The sequence below is a fragment of the Condylostylus longicornis genome, unplaced genomic scaffold (genome assembly GCF_029603195.1).
Source record: "Condylostylus longicornis isolate FDR11 unplaced genomic scaffold, ASM2960319v2 ptg000226l, whole genome shotgun sequence".
In the NCBI taxonomy this organism is placed as follows: domain Eukaryota; kingdom Metazoa; phylum Arthropoda; class Insecta; order Diptera; family Dolichopodidae; genus Condylostylus; species Condylostylus longicornis.
The window spans coordinates 6,157-31,659 of record NW_026578193.1 but is presented as its reverse complement, the minus strand read 5'-3'; the positions used below and the strand labels follow the sequence as shown (position 1 = coordinate 31,659).

Sequence of the window (25,503 nt, the reverse complement as noted above, 5' to 3'; positions counted from 1 at the left end):
AGTTATTTTCAAAAAATTTTTAAAACTATTTTGAATTTGGTTTTGATGTGCTAAAAAGTTGTTGTAAGAAAATTATTTTCTGTTAAATTTGTAAAATAAAAGTATACATATATCGGGAAAATGTCACGTGCATTATATTTTGAAAGTGAAGAAACGCATGCTATTCAAAGACGACATATAAGAGATTCAACTAATCCATTGGATTTAGACAACAAAATGTATGTTTATGTACCTATTTTATTTTATTATTTATATAATATGTACATATTTTTTAGGTTTATCCAGAATTTCAGATTATCATTCCTTGCCAGGTTTAAGTCCTCTTCCATTTTTTCTACTAACCGCGCAATTTGTTTTTTGTTGCTTATGATTTTACTCCTAAATAAAATATATGAATAACATTTTGAAAGAAAATAATTTAGAAAAAATGCTTACATTTTAAAAAAGCAATTAATTACACCAGTTTCCTAGATAAAATGAAGATTTTACAAAAAAAAAAATCTGTCGTCTAAAAATTTGTACCCGCTTTTAAATCGGTGAAAACCCGACAATTTATAGTTTTCATAATACCAGCTAATACGTTTCCTATACAGGGAAAAAAAGCTTTCCCGACTCCGATAAAATTTACCGATAAACAATGTTGGTAATACAAACACAAAATTTTGATAAATTATCGTTTATCGGCCGATACCGATATACATAATAGAGGGGATTATTAGGTCCTTTAAAATCTTGACATAAAAAAGCTTTTAGTGTTATATTTTCTGTACCATAAAATATTTTTCAACACAAAGTGACTTAAATTAAAGCTGGGGAAAGTGGCAAAAATTCCTAAAAAAATTTTCGAAGTTTCAAAAATTTCGCAAGAAGTTAATGGGTTGAAAAAAAAAAAATAAAAAAAGGAAAAAATTAGATTTTTTTCAAAAGTTCGAATGCTTGGTATTCCGAAAGTACATAAAATACATAATCACGTAACAGATTTGTTTTAAGTCTTTAATTAGGCCTTTCAGAAACTGTTTATTTGAAGCCCCTATCTTCTTTGAAACGGTGATTATAATAAAAAAAACTTGAATAAGTAGAAATTTCGTGAAAAATCGTAAAATCTCTATATCTCGGAAAGTCTTGAGATATCGCACCTAGTCCGGAACAAAAGTTTTACCCATTTTCGACTCTCTAACCTTTCTGAATCACCCTGTATATAAAATAAAAAAGAAAAAAAACCTTACTCAAACAAAAAGCACTAACTAGGGCACCTTTGTTATTTAATTATGTGCTTTTAAACCTTTATGTGCTGTTATTTAATGTGCTTTAAAAGATCAGGCATTTAAATAAATTTGAACTAAAAACTGAAACGATTTTCTCTTTTTGAGTATAGTAAATTATTCATAAATTTTTCTATATAAATTAAAATTTTTATTTAATTATATTCACAATTAAATAAAGTCTATTAAAAAAAAATTATTTCCGAGAGGCCTCTTTTACCATACTAATCCTTCATTTTGCATATTTTGGGCTTCCGAAAAATTTCCAGATGCTATAAAATTTGGTGAATTTGTTCTTGGACCCGTCGAGTTACTTGAATGCTGCTCTAAAGGTTGTTGAACAGTTAATGTGCTGCTTGAGTTTATTGACGGCCCGCTTATAAAATTAGAATCTGGATTAACACTAAATTCATTTAATAAGGGCAGGTGTCCCCCTGGCTCTAAAGGCGTTCCTAAAAATAAAATATAAATTTAACAATTAAAGAATAATATGTTAAAATATTTTTTATAAATGACGAATGAAAAATTTAAGTCATAATTTTTTTGCCAAGTTAACATTTTTTGTCCAAGAGATTGTTAACTTAATGAGGTATACTTTTTAAATGAAAGTGTTTGTTCTTTGAAAATTTTTAAAGATCGTCATCTCATATCATGCCTAATCATATTAAAGATCGTCATATAATCATATGAGCTTATAACTAAGTGAAAAAATTAATATTTTAAGTTTTGCTTTTATTGGTGTCCCCAACTTTGGCATTTTTGCAAGAATCTAAATTCGTCAACCATTTCCTTTTTGTCAGAATTTTGTAGTACTTATAATAAGCAAATGATGCCTTGATCATTTAAAATTTATATAAAGTTTCGAGAGGTAGTTAGACCATGCAGGATTGTCAATGAGCTAAAAACGGAAAGGTGTTTCATTAAGCTTTATAGGTGTTCAACAGCTCTTAAAAATGTAATTGTTAAAAAAATGTATTCAATAAATGTCAGGTCATGTGCAAGTATAAACTAAATTCGGAAAACAAACATATAAATAATATTGCAAACATGTATACTTACGGCCGAAAAGATATCCGAATTCGATACCTTTATGGAAAAATTGGACACATAAACAAATTTTTTTATAATTTAATTTTAAATGTAATAACTTGCCTTGAGCGCTATATGGAAGTGGTCCTACAGGATGTCCCGCATAAAAGGGGCTATCTCCAGCATGAAAAGGTCCATTATAACCATATTCAAATTTGACATCTGAGGAAAAATATGGAAATACTGAGGAAGAGGCTTCATCTAGGGCCCCGGCAGCTAAGTTCATTGGAAAGCCACGAATTTTTCTAGCTCCACTGAAAAATGGGCCCCGTCCCATACTTGTAAGCTGTTTCAGTCTTCTTTCTTTTGATCTTTTGTTCTGAAACCAAACCTAGGAATTATTAAAAATATGTTAAATTTGTTCAACATATGGTAAAACAATCAAATAGCAAAATATTTCGTATTACGCAAAAGAATATGAAAACTATTCCAAACTGTTGTAAATTTGGCTTGTTCTTGATTTTATTATAACCGAGACTAACATTTTTCCAAGAATATTGTAAGATCAGTGCGCATATCTTTGTCACACCAATTTCTTAAATATATTCAAGTTCTTGTGAATAAGAATATGGTATTTCTTTCAAGTAAATCAGAATATATGAATATAAGTTCTTTTTGCTTTCAAGAAATTCACCAGTTTGAGGATTTTCTCTAAATAACATTTTATTTATTTGTAGGTATCTAAGACGGACAAGGAAACGTTTACTTCATTGTTATACATTGTTTCCAATGGGACTCAGAGGTAAGTCTTCAATCAAAATGATGATTCTCAACAGAAGAAAAATTTGCTTTAAGTATGTATGCGTTCCACAAAAATTGAAATATGTAAGTGTTTAGAAAGAAAAGAGTATTCTTGTCGAAGAGAACAAACTTCTATTACAAAATAAAACAATAAAGAACTAATTCCGAGAAACTAGTATAGTAGGTGCAATAATCTGGAAAAAGTAAATCACCTGGAGCCCCAACTGGATAAATATCAACAAGATAAAAACAAAAATAACATTGAAGTGACTGGATTGAAGTGACCACCGCATTTATCAAATCCAGTAGATATTTTTTTGAGAATAGGTGAAAAAATTGATCTAGCATCAGAAGGGAAGATATCATCAATTGTATTTAGTGGAACTGAATTCAGAAAATATTAAAACAGATATTAAAAAAAAACGTAGCAAAAAACATATTTTTGCACCTCAACTAGGATTAGAAGAATGCAACAATAGAGGAATCTTTTTTCGCAATCATTTTACATGTTTCCAGTCAAAACTTTTTTATGAAGTGTAACAGATTAAAAAACCATATGAACTTAAATACCTTAGGTTAGAGACAACAACATTCTTCTACAAGAAAAAGAATATGCTAAGGTATTTAGAATTAATAATTTTAACGATATTCAATTTATTAGAAGGAAACTTATCAATTCAGCACAAAAAATTAATTCACAATCTAACTAACTTCAACAATATTATAGAAATTATTATTTTTTATTTTTATGGAAATAGGAATTAAGTATCTTTGTCATCGCAGTAAATGCAAATTGCTATATACATACATAGGTACATTTTAATTATTATCTTGGTACACAATTTTTATTCTTTTTGTTGTTTATTTTATTTTTCTTATTTTTGTTTTTGTTATTTACTTTGTTTTGACACCTTTTACTTAATTTTTTTTATATTCAAACCAAAATCTAATATTATTAAAATGAAACTAAACAGAAAAATTATCTACCTTTCAAACTTGAGAATACTCGGGGTAATAAATATTATTTCCATTTATTCGTGCTTTAATAAAGCACGAATAAATCTTTTTTTTCTACTAAATTTAAATTTTACAAAATATACGCATTATTAACAAATTATTCATTATATTATTAAATTCTCATTATATTAATTATTTTGTTAAAATAAGTTTTACAATAAAAGCGTGTAATGTTAATATCTTTAGTATATGTCCGAAAAATTTCCACTTATTAAAATTATTTTTCTTTATGATACATCACGCAAAAAGGTAATTCACAGACTGAATGAATTGAAAAATGTTTGTTCCTATATTATCATAATGGGTAACGATGTTCTGCCGTGACGTCATTAATATTAGTTGATGTAATCAGTGTTTTCTGCATTCTTGTTATAAATTTAACTCTTACCAGCATCTTTCGATTTATTTTATTTTTGACCTTTAAATTTTCTAATGGTGATGTTATATGACTCGGTGAATTTTAAAAGTGACTTGAAGGTCATATATTTTTCAGACACAAATAATAACTTTATGAATAATAGCAATCTGAACATATTATATCTTAACAAACAAAGTTTGCGAAACAAATTAAATGATTTAGAAACACTAATAAACTCATATAATTATGAAGTACACGTTAATGCTCTAACTGAAATTTGCTTTTTAGAAGCGGAAAACTGTTTTTATAATTTACCTGGGTATAACTCAAAGATCAATAGTACGCTCATAGAGAAAATAGAATCTAACTAGCTACTTTTCTTACGGTAGCTAATCGCAATCATAAAGCGCGAGTTGCGGATTTCATCACTAAATTTGATGAAATAACTGAGAAAACGCGAAATTCTATTATTTTGGGAGATTTCAATATAAAGTTATTGAAGGCTAATTGCATGGAGGTGGATCACTATACACAAATGCTTTGCTTAGCAATGGGTATGTAATCTATAATAAATTAATGCCGGAATATGCCACTAGAGTTAGCTCAAATACTATTATTGATCACTTCATAACGGATATGTTATCCAAAACAAGTACAATTTTCACATATTGGATACCTGTCTTTCTGATCGTCAGCTATTTTTTGTGAGTGTAGACATCAAGCCGGATGTAGAAAATGCAGTTTTGATGTACGAAAATCTGGAAAACTATGCAATATGGGAAAATCTTGAATTCGAAAATTATTTTGATAACCTTGTTGAGAAACTCCCCTAATTAGTTTAAAACAACACCAAAACTATAAAAATTAAGAAAAAAAATGGCACGCGCGAGGGGATGACAAGCGAAATTTTACCAAAAATTAAAATTCGTAACTCATATTTTAAATTTAGAAGGAAATATGTAGATGACCTCAGGTTAGAGACAACAACATTCTTCTACAAGAAAAAGAATATGCTAAGGTATTTAGAATTAATAATTTTAATGATATTCAATTTATTAGAAGGAAACTTATCAATTCAGCACAAAAAATTAATTCACAATCTAATTAACTTCAACAATATTATAGAAATTATTATTTTTTATTTTTATGGAAATAGGAATTAAGTATCTTTGTCATCGCAGTAAATGCAAATTGCTATATACATACATAGGTACATTTTAATTATTATCTTGGTACACAATTTTTATTCTTTTTGTTGTTTATTTTATTTTTCTTATTTTTGTTTTTGTTATTTACTTTGTTTTGACACCTTTTACTTAATTTTTTTTATATTCAAACCAAAATCTAATATTATTAAAATGAAACTAAACAGAAAAATTATCTACCTTTCAAACGCGCGAGGGAATGACAAGCGAAATTTTACCAAAAATTAAAATTCGTAACTCATATTTTAAATTTAGAAGGAAATATGCAGAATTGTGCAAAAATTATACAAGGATTCCAAAGAAGATGTTAGACAACTGATTTTTGAAACCAAAAAGAAATTTTATTCAGATAAACTTTCCAAAAGTCAAAATCATAGGAGGGCACTTTGGAGTATTTATAAAAAAATCATATTCAATACAGATATCAAATTTGAAGGATCCTTTAATATTAAAAAACTGGAGATTGATGAACAAAATGTTTCAGAAAAAAGTGATATAGCTGAAAGCATGAATAAGTTTTTTTATAAATGTAACAGACAAAATGAATATCTCTAAAAATCCAATTGACCATAGTTATTTAGAATATTTCGTTCCAAATATTTTTTCGTCTTTTAACTTAAGACCAACCAATGATGACTAAGTCAAAAAAATTATTAAATCTTTAAATTCTGCTGCAGCTGCAGGATATGACAAAATATCAGCGAAATTAATTAATATCAGCGAGGTTTTCTGATCTGCTAAGTATTATCAGCGAGGTTTTCTGATCTGCTAAGTAATTCTGGCAAAATTTATAAACGTTTCATTTGAAAATTCATGTTTTTCCCAATCGTTAAAAAAAGCAATTGTGACACCTATTTTTAAAACTAGATGTAAAAATAAATGTTCAAATTATCGTCCTATTTCTGTACTTCCAGCCCTATCAAAAATTTTCGAAACAATAGCAAAACATCGGCTTGCGTGTTTTCTACGAAATAAAATAAAAGGGTGTTCCAGGGATCCATTTCAGAGCCAGATTTATTTTAAATATATATCAACGACATAGCTAATCTAAATCTTAAAGGATCTATGCAGCTCTATGAGGACGATGCAGTGATAAAGTACGCTGAAAGTGATGAATATAATTTAAGATTATCAATTAAGGAAGATCTCCAATTAATAAACGAAGCTAATGTAAGAAAAACGAAGATCATGATTTTTGAAAACAAAAGAATTAACGATTTTTCCATTTAATTCAATGGTACTGCTGTTGACGTGATTAAATCGTTTAATTACCTTGGAGTAGCCCTTGATTAAAAACAAAAGTGAACAGAACATGTTATATTAAAACGTCTCCGAAATGATCTTTCATCTAATATGCTTTATTCTATTTGCTGTTCCTTTATTATACCTCAATCCTATTTGGAACCGAGCATCTCAATCGGCCTTATCGAAACTAGATATTATTCTAACTAGATTAAGCATAATTTTATATTACAATACGCGTAATAAATCTAACTTTTACTTAACTTTTATTTTTTTATTCAAGACGAACAATCAGAAAAATAACTGTTTGTATAACTGTTTGAAAAACTACAATAATCTAACAATCGAACTGAAAAATATTGATAACATCTCCGAATTTAAAAAAGAAATAAAAAAGTACGTATTCATACAAAATAAGTGATGCACCTACAGTTAGAATTGGTTGTTTTTTAGGTTTGTTTCCTTTTGATATTTCTTATAATTAATAACTGTAATACATATAAAACTAATTGATTAATGAAATAATAAATCACATTATAATAAAGTTGGGTCAAACCAATGGTTTGTATTGTAGCACTTTTCCCTTCAACAAGTGAAAATACTGCTTTTAAAAACAGTCTATGTATATCCACCACACTATTAAAATTATTTTCATTTATAAACGAAACTATTTCTAGCATTGCATATTTTTAGGATGAACGATTTATGCAGTCTTTGAAATAAAGCAAAAATTAATATAAAAAGGGGTTAACATAATGCTCGATTTTAAGGGTTAATTGCGTGAGTTTAGAAAAATAATTATATTTTTTAATGTCGTGGAATTTACCGTTAAATTTTTGAGTTTATAGAAATTTGAAAAAGCTTGCGGTTTTAGAAATATAAGGTGTCAAAAATGCAAATTTTACAAATTTCAAGAGGCCATAACTTGAGGGGGGGTGGAGATGGAAAAAAATTTTCTTCTAAAAAAATGAACTACTTGTTAATGTCTAAAAGCCCCTAAAATTTCAAGCTTCTACAGGCTGGGGTCTAGAAGAAAAACGACATCAAAAATTTGGAAAAAATGGACTGTGGATAACGGTAAATTTGAACGGCCATTTTGTCTTTCTAAAGTTTAACTATAGTATATCGCGCTAGGGGAAGCAAGCCACTGCCTTTCTGCGTTTGCAAAATTTCAAAAGTCCTTATGGTTTCATTGCAACAAATATTTAAAATAGGCCATTTTTAGTGCTTTGGGGGGGTATAACTTCTGGAGGGGGGGAGATAGGTAAAAATTTTGTTCTACAAAAATAAGTTTCTAGTAAAGATCTATGCACATATTAAATTTCAGCTTTCTATCTTTAAGAATGTAGAAGTTTTGTAAACAGACACACGGACAGACGGACGGACGGACTGACGGACGGACGGACAGAGTGAAACTAATAAGCACTTTTTTTCAAAAAATTTTTGGAAAAGTGCTAAAAATATTATAAAATTATTTTGAAATATTAAACAATAGACAGATAATTCAGTTTTTATTAGTACATTATAAGTATTTTTAAGTTTACATTGTACACACACATATATACATATGGTAATCGCCTAATTATTGCAAAGAAATATTAAAGTTTAATTTTAATTTCACTTAATGTTAAAGGTAAACTTAAGGTATATTTGTACGAATTAATTTAGGGATCATATACATAGCTTTGGTTCAGATCCAAATTAATTTTTTTCACATGAACACGTGTAATTTGTATACATTTTTTTTTTTAGTTTGAATTAATAAATAAAGAAAAAAAAGCAAAAGTGAAAAGAACTATATAGCAAAATGAATAAAACTACACAACTACAAGAAATAACTTAGAAATGGAAAAAATTTATGTTCACTTGAAATGGATAATTGGAAATCTGGTCAAATATGGTCGTTTTGTTTCATAGTCAATGTGAGTATTGGGTAAATTGAATAAGAAATACCTTTGCCCAAATTATTTGTCTAATATATAGACTAACCATGCATACTTGCATTGTAAATCTGTACAATTGACAAAGAGGCTTTCAAATTATAATAAACAGGGTGTAATAGCAATTTTGAAAAGTATATAGTATTAACATTTTGCAGGTATCAAAGCCATTATTTGCTTGTGTTAAAAAATTTTAATTTCTGAAATTTGGAACTTCACAAAATCGATTTTTTTTTATTTTTTACGCAATTTTTAAAAATTCGCCGATATAATATAGTACTGTTACTTTCACAATTTTCTCATTCCAAAAAGTTTTTGTGCTTATTATGATATTTTTTGAAGGTTACTGTTTAGGTTTGTAAAGTATTAAGGAAAAACTGGAAAATAGTAAACTTAGAAGAAATATTAAATAATAATTTGTCAAAAATGCTTTCCGGTGCCCATTGCAAATGCATATTTTGCATATATGGTTTTGCATATATGGTAGATCCGTCACATGTACCCATAATGAACAAAACATTAAAAGCATTTTTATATATCACGCTTATTGTAGGTAATGGGACATCAATATACATTTACACAGTACTTATGCAAATTTTAAACCTATTACGTTAATCTAATATATTAAATAAATTTGATTAGCTTAAATTTTAGGCTTAAAAACTAAAATTCAATAAATCCATTTACACACACCCATTCATGTAATGGACTTTAAATGACTCTTACTCTCGGCAAAACAAAAACAAAATCTTGAAGGTTTACTTCGCATTTTCGTTCTCAGCAGTGTTATGGTTACATTAATAAATTGAAGATGTCATTTCAAAAATTACTTATTAATATTAAAAATAAATAAATATTTGAAATTCAGGAAAAAGAATAGTTTTACAAGTGGCTTTCTATCAGAGGTGCATTTTTTTAGTTTTTAGCACTTTTCCAAAAATTTTTTGAAAAAAGTGCTTATTAGTTTCACTCTGTCCGTCCGTCCGTCCGTCCGTCCGTCCGTCCGTCCGTCCGACCGTCCGTCCGTCCGTCCGTCCGTCCGTCCGTCCGTCCGTCCGTCCGTCCGTCCGTCCGTCCGTCCGTGTGTCTGTTTACAAAACTTCTACATTCTTAAAGATAGAAAGCTGAAATTTAATACGTACATAGATCTCTACTAGAAACTTATTATCGTAGAACAAAATTTTTACCTATCTCCCCCCCTCTAGAAGTTATACCACCCCAAAGCACTAAAAATAGCCTATTTTAACTATTTGTTGCAATGAAACCATAAGCATTTTTGAAATTTTGCAAACGCAGAAAGGCAGTAGCTTCCTTCCCCTAGCGCAGTATACTATAGCTAAACTTTAGAAAAACAAAATGGCCGTTCAAATTTACCGTTATCTAAAGTCCTTTTTTTCCAAATTTTTGATCTCGTTTTTCTTCTAAACCCCATAATGTAGAACTTTGAAATTTTAGCAGCTTTTAGACATTAATAAATAATTCATTTCGTTAGAAGAAAATTTTTTTCCATCTCCACCCCCTCTCAAGTTATGGCCTCTTGAAATTTGTAAAATTTGCATTTTCGCCGCCTTATATTTCTGAAACCGCAAGCTTTTTCAAATTTCTATAAACGCAAAAAGTTAACGGTAAATTCCATGATATTAAAAAATATAATTATTTTTCTTAACTCACACAATTAAACCTTAAAATCGAGCATTACGTTAACCCCTGCTTATATTAATTTTTGCTTTATTTCAAAGACTGCATAAATCGTTCATCCTAAACATATGCAATCCTAGAAATAGTTTTGTATATGAATGAAAATAATTTTAATAGTGTGATAGGTATATATACTCGTAGACTGTATTTAAAAGCAGAATTTTCACTTGTTGAAGGGAAAAGTGCTACAATACAAACCATTGGTTTGACCCAACTTTATTTTATTTGTTCTTCGCTTCTATTTTAGTTATGTCTAATAAATAATAAATCTAAAAAAGAACTATTTCAGTTATCTCGTGATATTACAACATGCAAAATTCAAAATGAGATATCAGGGGTTTTTGATAATGCAGCTTTTTTTAGCAAACTTGAATAATGTTAATAGGAAAAAGTGCTTGATGCATACTTATAATCTCATATTTATAGGAAAAATGTTAAAGCGATTATAAAATTAAAATCGAAAAATTCTGGTTATTTCTTACTAATCTGAGTTGTTGTTTACAAAGAGATGAAAAACACTTTTTGCATTTTAGAATATACCTCTTTGACAGTTCGTAAATACGTTAATAACTTATGTTATGTAAATATTAACTTTGAATTTTATCGCTAATTAATGTAGCTTAGCAATAAGTATGTATACTTCTTAGAAAAATAAGTTTATGAAAAAAATCGAGTATACTGTTAACTTCCTACCTTTTTAGAATTTGGTCAGACAAATACTGTTAGTTTTTTGCCCAATTTAGTCAATTAGATAGGTGGAATTTGCAAATTTTTAGGGATGCCAAGGGGGAAGGATCAACGAATAATTGAAATTGGAACAAATCAAAAATGTTTTTTTCTTACGACATTAAAAAGTTATAAATATCAACGAGAAGGGATAGACTCAACGATTTAAAAAATTATTTTATGAGGAACAACGATACATATGTCATAAATTTTTTTTGGTAATTTTTTTTCTACAGCACTCTTTTTTTAGCCGCATATTTTAAAATCATTTCTATGCAAATCAATAAAATTTTTTTCGAAGAATTGTTTCCTTTCAAACCTTTCTATTTCACTTTCCGTCTTGGTCTTTAATTAGTATCATATTTTACTTACATATATTGTAAACATACACATATGTATTTAAATATAAAATTATTTTGCAAAATTTTTTAAAAATTATTTATAAAGAAAAAATAAATTATTTTACAAAATAATTTTTAAAAAATTCAAAACGGTTATTAAAAACGGATCTTAGAGTACTAAATTTGAGCATTTATTAGTTTTTATTTATATATGAAATTTTATAGAAAAAAATAAGCTTTTAAGTTATTAATTAAATTTTTATTGAGAGCGGCCATTTCCGTAAATTAAAATTTACGGATAGAATTTAGATTTACAATTTCTGTAAATCTAAGTTTGAAAAATGATGTTAAAATAAAAAAATTATTTCTTGAAACCTATAAAAAAAGTCTATACCATTTTCAAGTTCCACACAATATTATATATCGCAATATCAAGGAAAAGTCATTGACTTATTAAAGGTCTAAGTTAAAAATGAATGTTTTGTTAAGATATTGTTAATAAACATACATGCATAAGTATAGGCAACAAAAAACATTTATTGCGTATCTACTTTAAGTTTGTACATACGTACATATGTGATGGCATTATATTGGCTGTGTTCACTTACGTTTAGGAATTGCAAAATATGATGTATGTCTAAATCAAACCCATCATCCTTTGTTCAAAATCTTTGTTATAGACTTTTCAAAATTTACCTGTAACAAATATTTTGTATGAAAAATAAAATTATGATTTATGAATTCGTTATAGATTTTAACTGCTTCGAATAAAAGGCGAAAAATAAAGAAAACCCGTAACCGTGGTTTTGTATTTTTTTTAATTTTGAATTTTTTTAAAAGGTCAAACGGAAGTTAAAAAGAAAAGAGGAATAAAAATAATTTGTTGCTTTTATGCATAAATAACAATAAAAAGGAACGGAAAATAATCCTGTTCAGTTAATTAAAATCAGTCTAAAGTTTTTTACATACCTACCTTGAAGACTTTGATATTTATTGAAAATTGACTGTCAAAAATATTTTTCATACAAAATGAAAAAATAATAAAAATTTAGAAAAATTAAAAAAAAAATCAGTAAAGGATTAGTTTGATTTAGAATCAAATCAAGTTAGAAAGAAATAAAAGTTATTCCTTATATTAAAGGGCTCCTGCACTAATAGCTGTGCGGGTTTTATTTAAATAAAAACTTTGTATTTGAATTAAATTTATAATAATAAATATGTATATAATGATAATAATAAAAGTATTATTAGAGTTATACAAATTATTTTAGCTAAAGAAATTCCAAGAAAAACGTTTTAGGATATAGGGGTAGATTACAGTTTTTCTATATGGTCTTACATTTGGTAAGCATAGGCACGGATTTATGCATTAAGCATAGGAACGTGCTTATATGTGTAAGTACATATTTTGTACTTACACACATAATTTTTATGCTTATTTGCGTGAAGTTATATTCGTCAACGTAAATTACTTGAAATGTATAACAATATCTTGTACCAGTAAAAAATTTAATATTATCACACAAAACAACTAAAAAACACAAAAAATTACGAAGATATAATTTATGAGCCATGTATACTCTCTTTAATGCCTATATTTACAATATCTGTCTACAAACCGTCTACAACTTTTAAGCTGAAATTTTTTACAACAATAAATCTTTTGGCAAAGCGGTTTCTGTATAAGAAAATTTTGACCTAATTTCCACCCGTTAAGAGTTATGACTTCTCAAGGTTCCAAAAAACGCGTAAATTTCACAATATTGTAATTTAAAACTTATAATAATAATTTTTTAAATTTTGAAACAAAAAATTAGCGACTTCTCTACAATTTTTGATTACAAAATTTGTATACAAAATGTGTGAATTATGTATGTATACTGCATGTACTACTCGTATTTAGTTCCACGTAAACTACTTATTGCAAGATGGATAGTTTTTCATGGTTTTTCAATATTAGTATCCGGATTTTCTATCGATATATCGATGTCGTTAACCCGTATTGCTTTGAAAAAGATGAAGAAAAAACGTTACCTTCAACATTGAGCACTATAGAACATAAGTTAACCTGTCAAATAATTATAATATTGTGTCGGAACTTTTGTGGATTGTTAATTTCGTAAAATTAATCTTAATTGCTCACCAAGGCTCTATGATTAAATGTTTTTGTGAGATTATCAAAAATTATTAAATTACATTCATTATTTATTCAAACACCAAACCAACTTTTCAAAACCAAAATTTAAAGAAGAAAGTAGTTTTGAGTAGTATGGAAAACGAATAGTAATTCGGTTATGCGCGAATAAAATAAAGGCTGGTGTAGTAAGGAGTTTTACCCCAGCAATAGCGACAATTATAATGCCCTAAATAATGTGGTATTATCATGAACTATATTAAAATATGTAATGTATAAGAATATGAACTATAAGAAAATATGGTCGGGTTTTGGGAAAACTTTAATTATAAGAAATTCTTGAAATTAGTCTACGAAAGTGTTTTTTATGATAATAATGATATACAAGGCTTAAAGCATGCGTGAGTATTTGCATTTAATACCTTTTTTTTACTAACTAATTGAACTAACCTTTTCAAAACTTTGAAGCTATATACGAGTACCAAAGGCGAATATACTAAATCGATTGAAAAAAATTTTTACAAACGTCTTGTTGAATTATAAATTTTTCATATATTGCTTTTTCTCCTTTTAAGAACCAAAAATTTAAAGGTATTTTAGTACCTTTATTATTTTTCAATTACATAAGTTTCCGGGTAAGAAAATATAATTAAAATAACAATCGACATGCAAAAGATTTAAATACGAAAAAATTGGATTTATATAAGAAAAGGCAAAGTTGGCATTGTACTATATATAGCACACAAATAGATTGCAATTTGTAAACAGTTTGTGCAATGACTGCAGGATCGTCTCTGACTTTTCTTATAAAGTATAATATTTGTTAGTTTTTGATTGCAACATTTAAAATTTAAGAAAAATGGTTAGAATTACAATATACAAAATACGTGATAGAAAACGATGTTTTGTAACATGACGGTACAACAAATTTGAATAAATAAATTTGAAAATGATTCTAAAAGAACTCGAAAACCAAAGAGAATGAAAAAAACTTAATGATAAATGGATCAAATCGTGAAACATTTAGCAATCTCTTTTATTTATCTAACACAGGCCTGTCAAACTCATTATCATCACGGGCTATTTTAGGAATAAAAAAACTTAAACTACTAAATTATACTCAAATTTTTATACAGTCATACAAAAAAATATAAAATAATTTCTTTAAAGTAATTTAGTTTTCCTATTGCTAAATCTTCGAAAATTGGTTATATTCAATTCGCAGTTGTAATTTTTAGCACTTTTCCAAAAAAATATTTAAAAGAAAGTGCTTATTAGTTTCGCTCTGTCCGTCCGTCCTTGGAGATGTTTAGAAAACTTCTACACCCTTGAAGATAGAAAGCTGAAATTTAATACGTACATAAATCATTACTAGAAACTTATTCCCGTAGAACAAAATTTTTACCTATCTCTCCGCCTCTAGAAGTTTTACACCACTAAAACCCTAAAAATGCCATTTTTTAACTATTTGTTGCAGTGAAACCATAACCTTCTTTTTTAAATTTTGCAAACGCAGTAAGGCACTCTCAAGTTATCGCTTCTTGAAATTTGAATTTTTGACGCCTTATATTTTCGAAATCGCAAGTTTTTACAAATTTCTATAAACGCAAAAACGGTAGATTCTATGATTTTAATGTCTGAATGAATATAATTATTTTTCTTAATTCACACAATTAACTCTAAAAATAGAGCATTATGTTAACGCCTCTTTAAATTAATTTTTGCTTTATTTCAAAGACTGCATAAAGCGTCCTAGAAATAGTTTCATTTATGAGTATTATTTTAACTCATTTAATAATGCGGTAGGTGTACATAGACTGTATTTAAAAGCAATATTTTCACTTGTTGAAGGAAAAAGCGCTGAAATATAAACCATTGGTTTGACCCCATTTTAATAATATTTTTTCGCACTTATAATTTGTAATATATTGCTGATCGGTTAATCTTGATCTTTCAGCCATTTTATTATTTTTTAATATGGAAAATAATTGTTGACGCAAATATGTGCTTAATTGATTTATAGGTAAATAATTACAAAATTTAGTGATTTCCACATCTCTAAATTTTTGTTTTAATACAGAATCGCACAGCATTCCGATTTCAATTGTATATTTACATTAAGTGTTCCAATATCAACAGAAAATGGAAAAGTAAATAGGTTAAATTCATTTTGACATCTATTAAAATCTAAAAATCTTTCAAATTCAATCTTTATTAATTTGTTCTAATTAAAATATTCGGAAAATTTCGAATTTACTTCACTAGTGTACTGTTTACAAATATAAGAAAATTAAACTAGTTCAAATATATATGTACTTAGGTATTTGAATTTTAGAACAGTCGCTTTTCGCTTTTCGAAACAAACTAACGTGAAAATTCGCTTCCGGCTACATTTTACATACTATTGTGTATTTTTCGCATATACGCAAGTTTGGTTTTTGAATGTATGACAAACCCCCGCAGAACCTTCAACCTGGTTTCAACACGTTCTTACAGATATAAATCAATATTTGTAATAAACTTATAAGAGTTAAATTTCACTATTTTCAAAAATCGTAACAGGCCGCAGTATCAAGAGTTGTGGGTCTCAGTTTGACATGCCTGAACTAACATTTAAACGCTTACTTGGATATTAATGAAATATTACCTGAATTACTCGTACAGGCAATTCAGTTTCTTTCGCTAATTGTTCTCTAACATGTCTTACGGGTCTAGTTGTTTGGTTCTTCTAATGGTGTAACTTTGATTGAGGTTCCAATGACTCTTCTGTCTGAGCCATTCGTTTCCTCATCATGACTTTTATTTAGTAATAAATTAAGCTGCACAAAACTTTGTGAAAAAATTGGAAAGAAGATTCTTTAACATTATGAAAGTAAATTTTATTTCTGATCTGTTACAATATTGTATAAGTATACATATATACCTAGCACATATTGTTATTTTTAACATGTAAATTTTTATAACAAATAACAAAAACTAAAGCCTTAACTTTGTTGGTTTTCAAATAAAACAAACAAAATGAATCGAGTCCGATAAAATTTAGCGGAATGAACGTATAAGCCTACCATTATTTCATACTGCACTCTTACTGCTTCATAGAGCAAATATTGAAATGAAGAGCATTACCGATCGACTTTAGTTTTGGATTATAAGTTTTTTAAGCTTTAAATTAAAATTAAGCTTTTAAAATTATAAAGCTTTTAATTAAAATTTTTAAAACCAGCTCTTGCATACAAGTTCATACAAGATATGAACTTGTATGCAAGAGCTGGTTTTAAAAATTTTAATTGTGGGATCGTGAACTAATGCAAGGAATTGCTAATGAAATGTTTAAATATAAACTTGATATGATAGCCCTACAAGAAATCAGATGGAAAGACAAAGGAATAATTAATAAAACAAAATTTTCAATGTACTACAGTGGTAGCAGCAATAGGTCTGGCTTATATGGTACTGGGTTCATTATCTCCAAGAACCTGAAAAATTTCGTAATTGGTTTTAAGCCTGTAAGTGATAGAATTTGTTGTATAAGATTGAGGGGTAAATTCTGTGATTTGACCTTTATATCGGCGTATGCCCCAACTGAAGATGCGGATGATGATGTGAAAGATGATTTCTATGACTCTCTCGGTAAAACACTTAACGAAGTTTCTAGCCATGATTCTGTAATAGTACTAGGTGATTTTAACGCAAAGATCGGTAAAGAAGAATATGTACGGAATATTGCTGGTAAATTTTCATTACATGAAACAACAAGCCCCAACGGACACAGATTGTGCCAGTTTGCTGAGGAAACATGTCTCAAGATAAAAAGCACCTCTTTTGAGCGGAAAAACATACACAAGGGGACATGGAAAATCCCGGGAAGCAGTGTCTCTAACCAAATCGATCATGTACTCATTTCGGCTAGATGGGCCTCTTCAGTAATGAGTGTACGAAGTTGCAGAGGTGCGAATTGTGATAGCGATCACTTTATGATAAAAGCAGTTCTCAGACAGAGGCTTTCTAACGCCGGAAAAAACAGAGGTTCCAAGAAGATCAAGTGGAACACTGAAAAATTAAATGACATAAGCACAAAAAATAGCTTTCAAAGAGTGTTACAACAAAAAATAAATGAAGTGCAAAACGATGATCAGGCAACCGTAAATCAAGACTGGAAGAGAATAGAAAATATTATGACAGACACAACGCGACACGTATTAGGTAACAAACCTATAGCAAGAAACGCGGAATGGTTTGATGAAGAATGCGAATGCGCAATACGATTAAAAAATGAAGCAAGAATGAAAATGATGCAAAGAAATACGAGATCAAGTCAGGAATCATACAAATCTAAAAGAATAGCTGCCACGAAACTTTGTCGAAAGAAGAAGAAGAAAATGTTAGAAAATAAAATAAGGCAAATACAACAACAATATAACCAAAATGAAATAAGAAAGTTTTACAAAAATATAAAATTTCAGAATAGTGCTTTCCAACCAAGATTGAACATTTGTAAAAGCAAAACTGGAGAGATTTTAGATAACGACGCAGATGTTATCGAAATATGGAGAAAATACTTCAATGAGCTGCTAAATAAACAAACCTCTGAGCAGCCTATTTTGAACACTGGCTTTCAAACTGCTGAGCTATTCACACCGTTGCCCTCCTATGAAGAAGTTACAGAAGCTATTAATAAAATGAAGAACTCAAAAGCCCCTGGAGATGACAAATTAACAGCTGAGCTGTTTAAAGCAGGAGGAGAATATTTGCACCAAACAATACATAAGCTAATATGTAGAGTCTGGGAGCAAGAAGAAATGCCTGACAAGTGGAACCTCGGAATAATATGTCCCATACATAAAAAAGGAGACAAGATGATATGTAACAACTACAGAGGAATCATGCTCCTAAATTGTGCCTATAAGATTTTAGCCAATATTTTATATGAGAGGCTTAAACCATTAGCTGAAGAGATAGTAGGTGAATATCAGTGCGGCTTTAGGAGGCAGAGGTCAACAACAGATCAAGTGTTCTTAGTAAAACAATGCATGGAAAAATCGTATGAATATAACACAGACTTGCACATACTATTCATAGACTTCAAACAAGCATTTGACAGTGTCGATAGGAAACAACTGCATTATTCATTGATACAACAAGGAATACCAACTAAATTGGCTCGTTTAGCTATGATGACGTTGAACAATGCAAAAGCAAAAGTGCAAATCCAAAATCAAACTTCAAAAATATTCGATATCAAAACAGGTGTTAGGCAAGGTGACGCTCTATCTTCGCTGTTATTTAATTTGTTTTTGGAAAAAGCGATTGGAAACCTAGACCTAGGAGGAAATATTTTCACCAAAAGATATCAAATAATTGCGTATGCAGACGATATCGCAATAGTTGCAAGGAATTTTGGAGAGTTGGTGCAAGCGTTCGTTCATTTAGAAAAGGAAGCAAAGAAAGTAAGCCTATGTGTAAACGAGCAAAAAACAAAATATCTGAAACTATCTCGAGATGAAGGAAGGAGAGCCCCGCAGAACATCACTATAGGAAATTATAATTTTGAAGGTGTCGACAGTTTTTCTTACCTCGGTGCAATAATTAAAAATGATAACAGCATGCAACACTGCATTCAAGAGCGAATTCAAGCTGGTAACCGTTGCCTTTTCGCAAACAATAAACTATTTCAGTCCAGACTACTTTCAAGACAAACGAAACTAGTTATATACAAAACAATTGTGAGACCAGTAGTTACATATGGTTGTGAAGCTTGGACCTTAACGGCAGCGGAAGAAAATTCTTTAAGAGTCTTTGAAAGAAAAGTTATTCGCAAAATTCTTGGTGCTAAAAGGCTTGAAAATGGTGAATATGCTATTAGATCTAATGCTGAGATAAACGATTATTTAAGAGGTGAGGATATTGTACGTTTTTCAAAGGCTCAGAGGCTTCGATGGGCTGGCCACGTGGTAAGGATGAGTGAAAACAGGGCACAATATAAAATCTTCAACACTGTGCCCTATATCAGCAGAGCACGAGGTAGACCTAGAACTAGGTGGGCCGACAACATCGAAAGTGATTGTAGAAAACTTAATATTATGAGCTGGAAATCGACTGCCCAGGATAGAGAAATGTGGAAGAATATAGTGAAGAAGGCCAAGGCTCACCCCGAGTTGTAGTGCCACAAGATGATGATGATGATGATCGTGAACTAATGATTACATATTTTAACAACGAATTGATAAAAAAAAAACGATTCTTTTTGTTATACTCAAAAAAAATGATTATTGGTATATATTTGTAAGGTATAATTTCGAATATATTACATAAAATTTTCTTAGTATAAATATAAGTTTCAGACAGTTACTAATTCATTAGCTTCATTAAATTTCCCCTCTCATCCTTAAAATAAAAATCTTATGCAATATCTTATCATAAAGTTTAATTTTCGTGATACAATTAAATTTATAAATTAATTTTGAAAAGTGTACAATTGAAAAAATTTAAAAGTCGCGTACTATAAATTATTAGGAACATCAACTTGTAATTGAAGAGGTGAGTGGACAAAGGGGTTAACTAACATTTTGACGAAAATCGAGTTTTTTTTGATAGAATATCATTAAATTTCATACATTTTCAACAGTGATTACTCTTATAGCTAGAAATCTAATAGAAGACACATTTGACAGGGCACGTAGAAGATAAGTAACAAAAAAATTAATTATTTTACAATTTGCTAAGGAAAAATGTGTCACAATGCAAATGTAAGTTAACCACTTTGTCCATTTTACCTCTTCAATTGTTCTTAAAATCATTTTCTTTAATCTAATTTTTAACTTTTTAGCACTTTTCCAAAAATTTTTTGAAAAAAAGTGCTTATTATTTTCACTCTGTCCGTCCGTCCGTCCGTGGACACTTCTTTTTGTTTACAAAATACACCCTTGAAGATAGAAAGCTGAAATTTAACACGTACATAGATCTTTACTAGAAACTTATTTCCGTAGAACACAATTTTTACCTATCTCCCCCCCTCTAGGAGTTATACCCCCCCAAAACCCTAAAAATGATCTTTTTTACCTATTTGTTGTAATGAAACCATAAGCATTTTTGAAATTTTGCAAACGCAGAAAGGCAGTGGCTTGCTTCCTCTAGCGCTGTATACTATAGTTAAACTTTAGAAACACAAAATGGCCGCTTAAATTTACCGTTATCTAAAGTCCTTTTTTTCCAAATTTTTGATGTCGTTTTTCTTCTAGACCCCAGCCTGTAGAAGGTTGAAATTTTGGGAGCTTTTAGACAATAACAAATAGTTCATTTCGTTAGAAGAAAATTTTTTTCCATCTCCACCCCCTCTCAAGTTAACATCGGCCCTACTAATATATTCACTTGTGTGAAATCTCACAGCTTTTATAGTTTCTGAGATATAGCCAAATAACTTTTGAAGTTGTATGGCAGGTACCAGAAGGAGCCAAGTAATTTCAACGACTTTTATGAGACACATTGGCCCTACTAATATATTCGTTTGTGTGAAATTTCAATACCATAGCTTTAATAGTTTCTGAAATATAGTCAAATAACTTTTGAAGTTGTATGGCAGGTACCAGAAGGAGCCGAGTAATTTCAACGATTTTTATGAGACACGTTGGCCCTACTATATATTCGTATATATTCTATAATATATTCGTTTGTGTGAAATTTCAATACCACAACTTTTATAGTTTCTGAGATATAGCCAAATAAATTTTGAAGTTGTATGGCAGCTACCCGAACCGGTACCCCGATCATGTCCAATTTAAATAGGGTTCTGGCACTTACTACAATAAATCATTTGTGAAAATTTGGTGAACTTAGCTCAATTAGTTTTTGAGTTATCGTTCGGACGGACGGACGGACAGACAAAGCTAAATTAACTCAGAAATTGACGCTGATCAAAAACATACACTTGAGTCTATATCTAACACCGTTATTTCTTAGCGTTAAAAACGGTAAAGTAAATTTAGTATACCCTTCGAACATACGTTCGTACGGGCATATAATGGTTCTGAATCGTTACTTAAAATCTGGTTTTACTAGATTTGAAGTCAGTTTTCTGTAGTTTTCGTTTTTAAATATTGTAAATTATTTTTTTTTATTAGAATAAAATTAATGCCATATGTATCTATCAGGAATCCATGCTGAAATTATTTTCCTAAATTTTGAATCAGAAAAACAATTTCCAATGTTTTACGTTTTCGAAGTATGTCGATTGAAATATTTTTTTTATTTTTTTTTTTGTGAAATTTTTGAGTATTCTGTATAATTCTCATTTTATTTAGTATAATTTTAAAAGCCATCTAGATTATATTTTTCTTTAATTTCTTTTTAAATTCTATTTCTTATTCAAAAATTTTGCTCTGTAATTCAGTGCCCTTCCATTTGGAAGACAAGAAAGGTTGTCTACGCTAAAAATTGTAATTTTTTTCAAATGTATTTTTCAGATGGAATTTACCAACCGATTTTTTTGAAATTTAAATTTTAAATTTAAAAAAATATGTAGAAACAGTAGAGCCAAAAATATTGATGAATTTCCACCACACAAATAAATTCCAATACACTTTCCATTTAAACTTCATATATTTGGAATTATTTTTGAATTGCTCCCTGAGCTTGATGGCCTGATAGATATTTATTGCATTATATAATGTTTTTTTGTATACGTCACTTTATTATTGTAAACCAAATATTTAAAAATGACTACTTTTTGTTACTTAGTTTTTAAAATAATGTAAAAGCTATTAAAACTATGGAGAATTGTACTTCCACATTAAATGAACATTGTTTTCTTTATTTAACTAATTCAACTTGTAACTTCAAACTTTAAGTAACGTACAATTAAAACTATTGCATACGTGAAAGAAAACGTTATTACCCTTGTCTGGAAACGTTATGTATTAAGAATTTGAATTTAAAATTTTAAAAGCGAGTGTAAAAAATTAGAATACCAAAGATAACGGAAAAGATTTAACGTAAAACATTTGGCATACGAAATCTTTTTACTTATCTTTTTACGTAATAATGCATATAATATTTGAATGTTTGCTTGGGATATTATTTAAGTATTACCTGAATTACTCGCATAGGCAATCCAGTTTCTTTTGCTAATTGTTCTCTAATATGTCTTGTAGGTTTGGGTGTTTGACTAAAAGCAGTTTTTAACACTTCTAATTGTTTAGCTTTGATTGTGGTTCTAGGACCTCTTCTTTTTGAGCCATTCGTTCCGTCATCTGGACTTTTATTTTCATGTAAATCAACACGGCCGTCATGTTCGCCGTCCAATGACCCCTGAAATTAAAATATTATAAAATGTCTCCATTTACTTTTGAGTCTTTTGTAAATATTTTAAAAATCATACAACTTTAACATTGTTAATCTTTTACTAGGTCGGATGTTTTCGAAATATTTTGTTTTTTAAATGACTAAAAGTAAAAATTTAATTTATATGTGTGGTTGATAAATAAAATTACGTTCGTGAAAAAAAATCTGTGAAAAACTGAAAGAATTAATGAATATTAAATTAATTAATTCAATGGTAAGTAATTTAGATAACGTATTTTAATGGAGCATATAACAAACTACTGTAATATATCTTTTATGTACGTAAAATGTTGAAAGCAGATGTTAATCTTGCCAACTAACTCGTAATGAAACTTCCGTTTATACTTTATTGGGTAATCGTATTTATTGGGACGATGAAATGTGAAAGATACAATTGAACCATAAAAAAAATTATAACAGTTTTCGATTCTCTATATTCATACGACTGCATTATCATAATTCATAAGTCATAACTTGATAGCAAATGCTAATGACATATGTATAAGGTGCTATTAATATTGTAGATTTTTACTATATTTTGGCATTCTATACTACCATACTACTGCAAAGCCATTTTTACTACTTTTTTGCATTTATACTTGAAAATGTCATTATTTGCATTCGTTTATGAAAATGTTATTTGTATTGTTGCTACAAAACCCACTCGTACAACAAAAAAAAATTAAATTCAAAACTTTCCGTGACTTTAATAATGCGCTTACGACGTAAACTTTACAAAATATCGTATTACAAAAAGCTTAGTAAAAGCTCTTGACATTGTATACTTTTCCTAAATGCGTTCTATACGTAGTGGATACGTAAAATAAAAGTAAATTGGGTATCGAAAAACTCGAGCACGCTTTTCTTATACATGTCATATAAATGTTGCCAAAAATAACCAATTAAATAAACTAACATATATTTCTAGCAATAAAGTACTAGTTATTAAGGTTTTCTTCTAAAATACAGCTCTAAAAGGTATCGTTTGTTGAAAATTAAAATTTGAACAGAGCTTTAAATAGAAATTTTCAAAAAAAGGCTAAAGTATACATTAATATTGTAAAAACTGTATTCGAAAATGTATCAAAAGTTTTAACAGTTTTTTTTTTACAATATAAAGTTATTGAAAGCTCTCTGAGATAAACTTTTTATACAGCATTATTGAAGTCACAGTTTGTTTGAAAAACGTTACCGCGAAAGGAACGTCTAATATTAAAATTTCATAATACTGAAAACTCGTAGTTGTCATTTTCGATATGACAATAAGATTTAAGTTCATTGAAATTTGTTTTCAATATAATTCCGTAAGCTCGTAAAAAAGTCTTTATTAAGCTAAAAAATGTGTACACTAGTTAACTTATAATTTTAAAAATAAATATAAATTGTTAACATATATATGTATGTAGGATTATGTTAACTGAACATCATTATTGTAGTTATGAAATACACATTTCGTCGTTAACTTAATATACACATTGCCAGTAACTTGATATTCACATTTTGCCGTAACCTAAGTAATTTACTGTAATTTTATAAATCATATGATCTCTTTTACTTTGAATTTTATGATCTTTTTGTAAAGCACATTCAGTGTGTATTTAATCGAGCCGCTGAGTTGTTTAATATTAATTTAAATCGAGCTATTGTGTACTATAGTAAAAACCTAACCTAAAAATTAATCAATGCGATACAACATAATATTTATGTTGTATCGCATTGATTAATTAAAGAAATTTTGTAAATTACGATAATTATAATTGAACTCAATATTAATTTGGATAAATAAAGTGAATAAGCCCAATATTAATTTAATTTCGGATTTTATTTCCTACATCTGGGGGCTCAACCAAACAACAACAAAAACAAGGAAAAAATTCCATCTAAGCAACAATTGTTATTAATTAATGAATTCTTCAAAATTATTGGAGCTGAAGGTGGACTGTTTAAAATCAGAGTTTCGCAAACTGAATCTTGATACTACAGGAAGAGAAGAAGATTTAAAAGCTAGACTACCGCAAGCCCTGAAGATACCCCTCACTATTCAAGAGGAAGATAATAAGGACGATTTAGATCAAGCGGACATCACAATGACCGATGAAAACAACGTACCCATCAAAGATATTAAATTTTTATTGGACGATTTTTCTGGAGACGATGGTGTGTGCATTAATACGTGGCTCGAAGAGTTTGAAGCTATTGTTGAATCACTGAATTTGAATGATATCGAGAAAGTTGTGTTAACTGGAAAAAAATTAAAAGGATCTGCGAAAAGTTTTATAAAAACAATAAGCTGTAAAAAATTTAACGAATTCAAAGTTGTAATGAAACAAGAATTTGAATTATCTTGGTGCCAAGCAGATGTACACAATTATTTACGAAGGCAAAAATGTAAAAAGATCAGTGGTTTCAGTAAT

The 25,503-nt window shown here is 28.8% G+C and overlaps 1 protein-coding gene across 1 annotated transcript; it reads right to left on the bottom strand.

Moving 5' to 3' along the window:
- Positions 1 to 1,396: 1,396 nt before the first annotated feature.
- Positions 1,397 to 23,553, bottom strand: LOC129616495 (LIM/homeobox protein Lhx1-like). The gene is made up of 5 exons (XM_055532145.1): positions 23,533 to 23,553; positions 22,838 to 23,056; positions 2,415 to 2,682; positions 2,322 to 2,348; positions 1,397 to 1,714 (listed from the first exon to the last, which is right to left on the bottom strand). Exons 1-5 carry the CDS (start codon positions 23,551 to 23,553, stop codon positions 1,479 to 1,481), a joined length of 771 nt encoding a protein of 256 aa, XP_055388120.1. The 3' UTR covers positions 1,397 to 1,478.
- Positions 23,554 to 25,503: the final 1,950 nt, after the last annotated feature.

Bases quoted from the DNA above. Each gene is read 5' to 3' on its own strand.
- LOC129616495 (XM_055532145.1), bottom strand. From the start codon at position 23,553: ATGAATTATGATAATGCAGTC. The intron at 23,057-23,532 runs GTATGAATATAG...TTTTAATTTCAG, and splicing joins TGAATTATGATAATGCAGTC to GGGTCATTGGACGGCGAACA. The intron at 2,349-2,414 runs GCAAGTTATTAC...TTTTCCATAAAG, and splicing joins ACTTCCATATAGCGCTCAAG to GTATCGAATTCGGATATCTT.